Below are 12158 nucleotides of genomic sequence, written 5' to 3' on the forward strand. Positions count from 1 at the left end.
AACCCCGGGCTGGGCCGGGCCGGGCCGAGGTCGCCCCTCTCCCTTCCGGCTGGACGCGGGCCTCGGCGCTAAGGAGTCATCCCCAGCCCCAAGCACGGCTTCTCCTCCTGACTCCTGTCGGCCAGCAGAGCTCCACGCATCAGAGAGCCCAGGCCAGGCGGGCACACCCGGTGAGCCCTGAGAGCGGACAGGGGCAGTGAGTGAAGGGAGCCCCGAAGCCTAACAGAAATGAAGATAAGCTGGGCCCCGACCCACCACCTGCGGAGCCATGGACCGTGCCACAGCCCGAAGGAGAGCCTGCCCTCCGCGTAGGAGACTAAAACTCCTGATGGATGCTGCTGCCTCTGCTCTGATGCAGTGGGGCTCTGCTTCCAGCGGAGATCATGGATGGAAAGACAGCCCCGTAGACGCCAAAACCCTCTGATTAAATGTGCGAGCTGAGAAACGGGTATGAGTGTGGTGCTTCTCCCATCCGCAGGATGGACTAGGATTCCTCGGACGGTAGTTAACACACATTGAGTGCTTACGCTGTGTTGGCACTTGCCAGTTGCACTCTGAATGGGTTCTCTCATTTAATCCTTACCATTTATGGGGAAAGGTAGGCTACTTAAGTTGCCCATGGCCTTACGGAGCCGGATGTGAATACAGGTGCTTAACTCCAGGTCCCAAGTCCATACTCAGCTTTCCATGGCATTTTCCAGGCCTGATCTTCGATGCCTGCCTTCCCACTCCTTACGTCACCGCTGGGTGTTAGGACTGCTGCCTACGAAGGAACAAGCTACCTGGATTCCTGTTTCCCATTTTAGAGGGTCAGGTCATTTGAGGCTTCTGACTGAATTTCTGATCACCTCTGGTTAGGCTACACAGTTATTCAATCAGAAAGCGCAGAGCCACAGGAGAAGCTTTTAGACTGGCGGGTAACCAAACAGAATTTATACTCTGGCTTTTCTGATAGTCACAGGAAGCTGGAGAGGGCTGGAGACCTACCCTGGGGATGGAGGAGCTAACGTAGCTTGTCCTCCACTTTCCTTATGGTCAGACTTCTCATTGGGCATCCCATCCTCCAGTCTTCCCATCAGAGGTGCTGTGTAATCCTCTTTGAGGCCAGAAGTCCCATCCCCTAATGCCCAAAGACCTGGTTTGGCATCCTACCCTCCTCTCCCATCAGAGGAGAAATCGTTCTCCCAACTAGAGGCCACTCGTTGGATTTTCCTTGGAGCCTGGCAATGATGAGCCTAAAGAGCTTGTTCAATCTACTGTCTTGTCTGCCTCATTGGCCTCAGTCCCACCCATCGGTCTCTGGATATCAGAGTAGCACAATATTAGCAGTCCCCAGCCCAAATCCATACCTCAACATAAATACCGTACTCAGTGTTTTTTTCTAGAAGAGACAAAAAGGGAAGAAGTGCAGGAAACAATGAAATTTCTAGACAAACTGGCCATTTAGTAAGAAAGAAAGGAAATCAAGAGAATTTTTGTGGAAGGAGTGGATAAGAATTAAGTCACACACACATACATGCACCCTCATTTCTGTAGAAGGAGTCTGGGAGCAGAGAAAACTAGGTCCTTTCTGCTCCTACTAGATGCCTCCCCACTTCATTGTAAACGCCTCCAGTGTTTGTAGTCTGTGGCTTGCCTTCTCACCAGTTACCCTGTTACTAAAGAAACAGACCAGGACTGACTGCTATTGCTCAGTGGTTGAGCATCAACCCATGAACCAAGAGATTCCCAGTCAAGGCACATGCCCCAGTTTCGGGCTCGATCCCCAGTAGGGGGTGTGCAGGAGGCAGCTGATGGATGTTGATATATACCCCTCTCCCTTCCTCTCTCTAAAATCAATAAAAACATTTTAAAAAGAAAAGAAACAGACCAATTCTTTCCATTGACAACAGTCTCTTAGCATGCCTTTCAGATTCTAAGCTCTGCCTAAAAGGGAAGCAATTCATCCCCTCATCCTGCAGGGCAATTCCAATTCACTTTTTGATGCCACACGGATACACACCCTTTACAGACAAATTTAGAGCTCAGACCACCACAATCTACATGGACTGCCATACCAACAGTTTCTCCAGGGAGTTCATGGTTGTCGATCCAAATGGGAAAGAGAAGAGGCAGAAGCCCAGAGGAGTTTGGGACCCTAGAGTCTTGGATGTTTCCAAGGTGGCCCTTGGATTTATATTTATGGACAGAAATGCCATCTTTGGCTGCAAAGTAAGTGCTTATCATTTGCCAGAGATAATGCTAAGTACTAAGGGGTAGGAAGACAAATGAGAGGTTCATAGCAGAAACATGAACCAGAAGAACAATGAGTTGTCATGAATGGGTTTCTAGAGTTTAAATCTGATAGTGTGCTGGGGCCAGCGTATACTGTTTCATGAGTAGATGCTTGGCATCTCCTCCCAACTTGGAGTTCAGTAACATCATTTTGTAGTTTGAAATCAGCCATGTGGGAATATTGACACCACAGAAATTGGCAAATGCTACAAATTGGGGCACTTTTTTTTTTTTGCCCCCAAGAAAACATTGCTACACATTTAGCAGTGTACCACTGAATTTCCTCTTCCTTGGGGTTGGAGTCATGAGGAAGATGTGGCACTAAGACCCTAGTAGCAGTCATAGAACAGCATACTTGTGAAGGGTGTAACTTTAAGATGACCCAAGGCTTTAGCCAGCAGAAGGCAGAACTAGAAAAGGACTCAGGTTTGGTCATTTGTACAGGTTTGGTCTCCTGCTCTGTGCTGACCTCCAGCTCACTGATCTCTGTGGACTGTCTGCCTCTTGTTCTCATGAGATGGCAGAGGTGTGAGGAGGGGGATGAGGACAGGTGTAGAGCCTCAGTTCCTCATGTTCCCAGTGGACTGGGTAGAGGGTACCTGTGTTGGGAGCAGCATGCTCAGGGGTGCAATGGCTTCCATCAAAGCAACAGGTGCTGGTTTGGCCTGGGGTTTGTTCTCCATCCTGTGAAGAGGGCTTTGCGCTTGCAGAGGGACCAGATCACATTTACAAAGAAAGGCTTCTGGGAGCACCTGTGTATCCTCAAGTGCTGCTAGATGCTGACTGAGCACTGTGTTCTCCACTCACTGGGCCAGGCTGAGGAGGGGAAATGATCCCTAGAGGGAGAATGATCCATAAAGGATGAGATACTGAAATGCCCCACTACCGTTCAGGGACAGGAGTAGAAGGGAGTGGAGAGAAATATTCCAGAACTACTTTTTTGGTTAAAAAACAACAGCCTGGCCAGTGTGGTACAGTGGTTGGGTGTTGACCTATGAACCAGGAGGTCACGGTTTGATTCCTGGTCAGGGCACATGCTGGGTTTTGAGCTGGATCCCCAGTGTGGGGTGTGCAGGAGGCATCCCATCAAAAATTCTCCCTCATCATTGATGTTTCTATCTCTCCTCCCTTCCTCTCTGAAATCAATAAAAATATTTTTTTAATTTAAAAAACAACAACAAACAAACAAACACTAAGACGGCAGACACCAAAGTGCAATTAAATATACCACCACACTCACTTCCATGCTTGAAGAGCTTTGGGAGAGACGTGCCTGTCTAGCCAGGGGACATGTGCTGCAAACCCAGGAATGTCTCGGTGTTAGCTGGCAGACATCTCAGAGATGCTCTGATCCATTGTACAGGCTAGAAACAGGCTGGGGGAGGGGAAGGAGCTTTCTTAAGATCACACAGTGAATGGCAGACCAGGGACTAGAACTCAGGTCCCCTGAATCTGCACTGCCTACTCCCTCTCCATCCCCACACTGCCTCCTTCCAGGTGTCTAGGAAGCAAAGGGTTGTCATGACATCAAGAGGTAAGGCATCCTGGAAGGTTTGGAGGTCAGTTAAGAATGTCACTCTCAGGTCGTTGTTCTTCACAACAAGGTGCTATTATATATTTAAAACATCACAGTTTCTGGAAGGAATAGAGCAGGGACCAACATTAGGGACCGATTGGTTATACAGATCCTTTGAGGCATCAGGGCCTTGGCATCAGGACTGTGACTGGTCAGATCTTTGGTCTTTGAGGGGAGAAGGGTGCCAGATTACCCAGAAAGTAAAGCAAGGGCTGTGGACAGGAGAGGCAGGGGTGGGAATTCTGGAAGGGAAGGGAACGGAAGAGAGTCAGACTCTGTCCCAGCCCAGCTTCCCAAAGAGAAGGTGGAGTGGGGCCTTCATCTACGGCCACGGATTCTCTGTCGTGTTGTCGGGCTTCTCCCCCAGCTCTAGGATGTGAAGGCTGAGATGGTCCCTCCAAGCCCCACTCAGCAGGGAGGACATGGCCGGTGGGTCCTCGAGGGTCAAATGGGGAAACACAAGTGTCTCACTCTTGAAGGGAAAGCTGCACTTCTCCGTGGCAGGCCTGGTGGTGCCCGGCGTCACCACAAAAAGGCGGCAGAGCCACGGCCCACCGGCCACCTGGCAGGCCGGTTGTCTGGTGAAGTTGTTCAGGGTTTGGCACAGGACCGGATCCTCAGACCCACCCATTTCCATCACCTCCACAAGTGACCCCGGCGCTGGGAGGTGTAGGAGGTGCCGCGGGGGCATGTAGGTGTGGGTGAAGAGGAGTGTGTAGTGGGTAGGTACGTTCGGGAGCACAGGCGCATGAACCACCCGCTCCAGGTGCTCCAGGCCGGGCACGACGCCCCCCTGGTGCAGGCAGCCGAAGAAGAGGGCGCCCAGGGCATTGAAGAGGACCAGGGTGCCCTTGCAGGGCACAGGTTGAGTCTGTGGACTACAAAGCAGGACCAGGGGGACTAGAAGGGGGATCAGGAACCGAGCCTCCTGGTGGCTAAAAGCAGACAGCAGTGCTAGGGGCGTGAAGTAGAGGAGCAGGAGGTGAGAGCTGGGGCCGGGCAGCAGTCTCCAGGCCTCCCACACCCTCAGGGAGCGCATCTGTACCAAGACCTGGCGGCAGACTTGCAGCTGTTGCCACCCAGCCCGCAGGGCCTGGGCATGCAGCATCCCGAAGAGCAGGAAACCATTGACAGCCAGGTGAGTGAGCCGCAAATGTGTGCCGTGCCTCTCCAGGTTTTGAGGATCCAGGTTGTATTGCAAGAAGTTGGCAGGTGTCAGGACAAGGGTATTGGGTCTTTTAGTAAACGGACTGGAGAAATACCAGCTGTCCGCAGCCACAAACACTGCTGCTGTGAGGGTCGCTCCTGGGAGGAGCCCCAGGGCTGCCTTGGTCAGTGACTTGAAGGCAGAGTTCGTGGCTCCGCAAATGCCCCAGAGGAACATGGGAACCAGAGCGAAGGCCAGAAAGGTGGGCCGGTTGAAGAAGCCGGCAGCCACGATGGTCCCAAGAAGCCAGCTGTGCCACCACGAGCCTCGAGCAGGCTTCCCGGGTGCGGGGCTCCGAGCTACACGGGGCGATACCAGTACCAGCAGCCATGCAAAGAGCAGTCCCTCGATGGCATTGGAGAAGGTCCTTGTGTAGAAGACCAGGGTGACATAGGAACCAGACAGCAAGACCAGGGCGTTCCAGCGCTCCGCCCTCCACAGCGGGGCCAGGTGGTATATGGCCACGTCCAGGGCAAAGGAGAGGGCAGTGAGGAGGAGCCGGGGCCCCACCAGCAGCGCATAGCCACTTACCAGGCCAGACCACGGGCCCAGTTCTTTCCAGATCTTGAGCAGCCAGAAGGCAAAGCCGGAGGTCAGCAGCGGGAAGACCACCGTGCGGCAGGCGCTGCTGGGATGAAACTCCCAGGGCCGGGCGGCCTCGATGTCCAGGATGTCCTCTGCGGAGAGAAGTGGGGGTGAGCCAGTCCCAAGCTCAGAGAACACGGTAGACAATAACACTTCAGGATGGCCACCTGGATCTTCCAGCCCCCTAGCGTACACTCCCCGGATAAACCCTGGGACTGTGAAGATGATGGATTTTCCTCTTGTGTAGTTTATGTCACGGGGGACAGCAGAACATCAGACAGGGAGATAATGCAGATGGGCCTGACATAATCACATGAGCCCTTTAAAAGCAGAAAAGGACGTCAGAGATTCAAACCATTAGAACGATTTGATGCACCAATGCTGTCTCAGATGGAGGGGGCCATTGGCAAGGCATGATCTAGGAGCCGAGATCAGCCCCTGGCTGACTTTTAGCAAGGAAGTGGGGGCTTTAGTCCCATAGCTGAAATAAATGAAATTCTTCCAACATAAAGAATGAGCTTGGAAAGCAGATTTCCCCCCAGAGCTTCCAGACAAGAACTCGGCCCGGCCATACTTTGATTTCAACCCTGTGATGCCCTGAGCAGAGAGTCCATGCCGGACTTCCAATTTACAGAGCGGTGACCTGACAGTTTTAAGCTGCTGGGGTTGTGATGATTGGTTATGCAGCACTAGAAATGAATGTAGGGGAGTCCAGCCCGTCTGAGGCCCCCCTGGGAAGGAACCATTCCTGAGATGTGAGGTGACAATGTGCCCTGGACAGGGTGTATGGGGAGGATCAGGGGGAAGGTCCATTCCTCTCCTCGGAGTTTAAAGTCTCCAAAGTGAGGTAAAAAACCCATCTCTGTAATTATGACTGTGTTCCAGGATAGGCAGTGTGAGAAAGGGAAAGGGAATGAGCAATGTAGCTATGGTCAAAAGTGACTTTAGATTTGTCTATGATATTTAAATTTTTCATAAGAAGAATATATTCAAGCAGTACTTGTGTCATTAAAAGAATACTCGCTGCCTGAGTCTGGCCTGTGATCCTGCACCCCGTGTCCCAGAGCTCTGAGGGGTGGGGTGAAGGAAACAAACCCTTCATTTCTGCACCTCAACTCAGGCCCACAGCTTCTCATGCTCTACGACATTGCTGGTTTTGTTTAGGGCTCTTTGTTTCTCCCACTTATTCCTCCAGCCTTTTAGCCATTCTCTCTCTATGTCAAAAGGGAAACAGAAAAGCTAGGATCAGCTCAATCTGGCTGCTTTTCACTGGCTCTGGTTTTTAAAAAGTGTGGAAAGGAAGACTGGACTTTTCAAGTTAAATCCAGCATTGAGCCACGTGGCAGAAATAGCTAAATAGTCTCCCCAGTATCCACTCCCTCCTCCTTCTTCAGTGGGACGTTTGGTCAGGTTTGAAGGCTATATTTTTCAGCTTCCTTTGCAGGCTCGGTGTTGCCATGTGACACATTCTGACTGATGGGATGGAGATGGTATGAGACTTTCAAAAATGCCCTGGAAGAGAGCAGGCATGCCCATCAGTGGCTGGAAAGACTTGGTTTTAGACTTGACGGCTGGAGCTCAAGCAGCCATATGGAACCGAGAGGAGGAAGCCATGTGCCCCCAGCATCTGAGAACCCTTACGGTCCCTAGCAACCATCCTCATGATGTGCTCTACACCACCTGGTAGATAAATTCTAACAATGGAGCATCCAGGTCTGGGTTCCCTCGGCCCTCATATAAAACTACAGAAGAAAAGTTTCCCAGTGGACTGGGTAGAGGGTACCTGCGTTGGGAGCAACATGCTCAGGGGTGCGATGGCTTCCATCAAAGCAACAGGTGCTGGTTTGGCCTGGGGTTTGTTCTCCATCCTGTGAAGAGGGCTTTGCGCTTGCAGAGGGACCAGATCACATTTACAAAGAAAGGCTTCTGGGAGCACCTGTGTATCCTCAAGTGCTGCTAGATGCTGACTGAGCACTGTGTTCTCCACTCACTGGGCCAGGCTGAGGAGGGGAAATGATCCCTAGAGGGAGAATGATCCATAAAGGATGAGATGCTGAAATGTCCCACTGCCGTTCAGGGACAGGAGTAGAAGGGAGTGGAGAGAAATATTCCAGAACTACTTTTTTGGTTAAAAAACAACAGCCTGGCCAGTGTGGTACAGTGGTTGGGTGTTGACCTATGAACCAGGAGGTCACGGTTTGATTCCTGGTCAGGGCACATGCTGGGTTTTGGGCTGGATCCCCAGTGTGGGGTGTGCAGGAGGCATCCCATCAATAATTCTCTCTCATCATTGATGCTTCTATCTCTCTCTCCTCCCTTCCTCTCTGTGTAAGTTTTCCCAAGCACTGAGGAAGCCTGCCGGAAGCCAATTCCAGCATGACAGCAGGGCTGGATCTGGAGTGGCAAGGGCATTTCCCCAAACCTGAAAAGGATGCTTAAATTGATTGCTTGCTGCCAGACAGCTCAGGGCATCTTAATCTACATGTTATTGCCTCCTACTGGCCAAACACCTGAACAGCTGTAGGCTAATTCTTCCAATCTGACAATGGACTCTGTATAGGAAACCCTACCCTTTGAAGTGTATATCTCCACCTCGCCTCAGGACAAATTGTGTTAATAAAAAGCATGGGGTCCTGAGACAAGGAGATCTTAGTTTCTTAAGGTAGGCTCCTCTGACCCCCAAATGCCTTTCAAAATTATACTTCGTCTCTGGACTCTTTATTAAGTTACACACAGACCTTCTTCAGATTGCTGAACCCTTCTTAATGCCAGAACAAGAACCCCAGCAGAAGCCCAACTCAAATCCTTCCCTGAGAAATACAAAACAGCTTTTCTTTTCAGTAACCTCTACTGTTGGTCCAAACAGGAAAACACCAAAGAGGCCGGCATTTCATGAGTATCATCCAGAAGGTCAGTGTCACCCTCGGGAAGGAGATGCGAGGTCCCCACTCGCAAGTTCTTACTCCAGAGGGGCTCACTGGTTTTCTGCTCATCTGCACAGCCTTGTGTCTCCCTCCCCCTGGACATCCAACCAGCTCCAACCCAGACTTTGCTGTGACGTATCACAGCCATACATGGGGCGCTTTACCTGCCATGACCTCCGGTGACTGGAAGAACTCATCTGGGTGCACGTAGCCTGTCTGTGGAAGGACACACCACACCAGGCGGAGCAGGCTGAGGCTGCCCCACAGCACCCGGGGTGACATCTTCAGATCAAGGCGCTGCCAAGACATCGGGCCAAGAGCCTAGAAATACTTCTCAGGATACACTCTGGAGCCACAGATCTGCATCTGCTGAGGACAGCATTCGTTAGTTATTATCATGTTCAATCATCTGAACGAGCTCTAAAGCAGTGGTTCTCAACCTTCCTAATGCCGCGACCCTTTAATACAGTTCTTCATGTTGTGGTGACCCCCAATTTCATGGTTCCAAATTGAACATAATTAAAGCATAGTGATTAATCAACAAAAACAATATGTAATTATATATGTGTTTTCCGATGGTCTTAGGCGACCCCTGTGAAAGGGTCGTTCGACCCCCAAAGGGGTCGCGACCCACAGGTTGAGAACCTCTGCAAAGGGATCTGTGTAAAATTAAAACGATAAGACTAACAGCTGCTATCCTCTAAGTGCCTGTTAAGTGCCAGGAAGATTACACTCACATCTCATTGGATCTTTTCCACAGTCTGGGACAGTGGGTCTCATGCTCTCCATTTCACAGACAGGGGAGCTGAGACCTGCTGAGTAACCTGTTACTTGCCGGTCATATTTACTAAGTATCTAAATATAACATTTTCCAGTAGGATTAGGGTGCCCTCCAAATCTGGGTCTCACAGCCCCAATCCTGTTCACAGCTCCTATCCATAGGCAAGCATGGCAGCCTGTCTCTTGCAATTCTATAAACTTGGGAATTCTCAATGGATTCCATCCAATTCCCTGCAAAAAATGCACCACATTGCACTCCGTTGTCTTCAGTCGCTCCCTCCACCTTTCACACACCCTGGAACCTTTAGAACAAGCAAGTCAAACCCGTGGCCGTCGGGCCACATGCAGCCCACAACGAATATTTTCACAGCCCAGCCAATATAACGGTATGTAAGAAACGTTTTAATAAAAATTTCGTAACTTAATTTTTACAAAATCCTATTACACATAATTATAATAACGAACTACAACGTTCGCTAAGGACTAATTACTATAATCGTGTTGCATTCATTTCCCTTACTCGCCTTACACGCAGGCGCACCATTTCTCTCCACTGATACCAGCAGCGAATATTTTAGCAGCCGATTGCCACATCCTTAGTCTTGGACTGACTTGTGTGGTGTGCGCAACAGGAAATATTTTGCTTTTGGAGAACAAGAAAAATAGGTTTATCTGCGTTACGCTTATTAATTTGTGCAGTTATTCAGTGTCTGGTAAGTTAATGTTCAAGAAAAATTAATTTTTATTAAAATGTTCTATTATTTTATGTTAACGATTACTTATTTATTACAGCCCTTTGTATTCAGCATGTCCATCGAAATAAACCCACGTTTCTATGAAAATTGAAGCTTTTGTTTTTTTGCGGCCCCCGTAAACTTAAACCTTGTTTATGTGGCCCGTGTTAGCCTTTGAGTTTGACATGCTTGCTTTAGAAAGTGATGAGAACTCACTGCTAGGGTCTCTCCCCTCCCATTCATATGTTGAAATCCTAAAGCCTGATGTAATGGCATCAGGAAGTGGGGCCCTAGAGGGGAGGTGATTAGGTCATGAGGGTGGAGCCATCATGAATGGGATAGTGTTTTCATAAATGAGCCTCCACAGTGCCCCCTCACCCCGTCTACCATGAAGGACACAGCCAGAAGCCACTGGCTATGAACCAGGAAGAGGTCCTTCACCAAGCTGCTGCCTGGATCTTGGACTTCCCACCCTCTAGAACTGTGAGAAATAAATGTCTCCTGTTTATAAGCCACACAGCCAAAACAGACAAAGAACTTACTTATATAACACCTCTTGCTAGGGATTCTCGCTTCCTAGATTCAAAGAGGAAAGGGAGTCTGAGCCCGTTGCTTAGTGGACCTATCCATCAGTGCGCATATGCCACCTCTGGTGAACGGAAAAACAAGTTGGACAACAAGTTTGTCACTTCTTCAAAAATACATATGGCGACCCTTTCCTGACTTCTTGGCTTTGAAATGTTAAAGCAGCGGTTCTCAACCTGTGGGTCGTGACCCTTTGGCGGTCGAATGACCCTTTCACAGGGGTCGCCTAAGACCATCCTGCATATCAGATATTTACATTACGATTCATAACAGTAGCAACATTACAGTTATGAAGTAGCAACGAAAATAATGTTATGGTTGGGTCACAACATGAGGAACTGTATTTAAAGGGCAGAAGGTTGAGAACCACTGTGTTAAAGCCTGACCTTAAACAACTATTGTTCTCAGGCGTGATACATCATAACGAACAAGGCAAAGTAAAGCAACAGAACAGGAACCTGGCAGATGTCAACAAGGACATCTTGATACCGTGGACGTGGACGAAAAAGGGAAAAAGGGGTGCTTTAATAAGTTACAAATTCCTGCCCATTGTTCTTGTGCATCCAGTTTAAGGCCTTTGAAATGTCAGAAGCGGTACGCCTCCGAGGTGTAACCACCCTCAAGAGAGCCTAATCTTGTTAATTGTCCTGTAATCTGATCCCCACTTTGCTTTCTCCCACCTTCACTTAATCTTCCTTTAATCCCCTCCTTAATTCCAAATGCATAAAAGAAACTGCAAACTGTCACTTATCTTGAGCATCTTACTTTCTGCCAATTGTCAGTTTGGCTCAAATAAAATATAAAAATTATTTACAGGTTTAGCCCTGGCCAGTGTGGCTCAGTTGGTTGGGCGTCATCCTGTGCACCAAGAGGTTGCCGGTTCTATTCCTGGTCAGGGCACATCCTTCCTTGTGGCTTCCATCCCCCGTAGAGGGCATGCAGGAGGCAGCCAGTCAATGTTTCCTAAACCTCAGGTTCCTCATCAGGAAAGTCAGATACCAATATAAACCTCACGGGACTGAGGGAGAATTAAAGAGCTGACTCATGGATGACACTTAGTGCACGGAGCTTGCATGTATCAGTGATCAATCTGAGGCTGCCATTGCTGCTTTTGGTAGAGGCACAAATAATGAAATCCTGGCTGCTTCAGACACTCTAGGACAGTGGTCAGCAAACTGCAGCTTGCGAGCCACATGTGGCTCTTTGGCCCCTTGAGTGTGGCTCTTCCTAAGCCTTAGGAGCACCCTAATTAAGTTAATAACAATGTACCTACCTATATAGTTTAAGTTTAAAAAATTTGGCTCTCAAAAGAAATTTCAATCGTTGAACTGTTGATATTTGGCTCTGTTGACTAATGAGTTTGCCGACCACTGCTCTAGGACAGTGGTTCTCAACCTTGGCCACATTAGAATCACCTGGGAATCTTTTTAAAATCCTGATTTCTGGGCCTCATCCTCCGGAAATTCTGTTTCTTTGTTACTAATGTTGTGGCC

The 12158-nt window shown here is 49.3% G+C and overlaps 1 protein-coding gene across 6 annotated transcripts in view; it reads right to left on the reverse strand.

Annotated features, from left to right (window-relative positions):
• Window positions 1-3443: 3443 nt before the first annotated feature.
• PIGZ (phosphatidylinositol glycan anchor biosynthesis, class Z) overlaps window positions 3444-12158 on the reverse strand; it is a 28375-nt gene continuing 19660 nt past the window's right edge. For 2 of the 6 annotated variants that reach the window (XM_014545301.1, XM_014545298.1), the window contains exons 2-3: window positions 8731-8935; window positions 3444-5734 (exon numbers count right to left, since the gene is read on the reverse strand). In XM_014545301.1, the coding sequence (XP_014400787.1) occupies window positions 4173-5734; window positions 8731-8875 (1707 nt within the window). In that variant the 5' untranslated portion in view covers window positions 8876-8935 and the 3' untranslated portion in view covers window positions 3444-4172. Of the gene's footprint in view, window positions 5735-8730; window positions 9037-10622; window positions 10730-12158 lie in introns of those variants that run through there. The other 4 variants (XM_014545300.1, XM_014545299.1, XM_014545297.1 and 1 more) reach the window with 4 other exon arrangements.

The sequence above is a fragment of the Myotis brandtii genome, unplaced genomic scaffold (genome assembly GCF_000412655.1).
Source record: "Myotis brandtii unplaced genomic scaffold, ASM41265v1 scaffold4, whole genome shotgun sequence".
Classification (NCBI taxonomy): domain Eukaryota; kingdom Metazoa; phylum Chordata; class Mammalia; order Chiroptera; family Vespertilionidae; genus Myotis; species Myotis brandtii.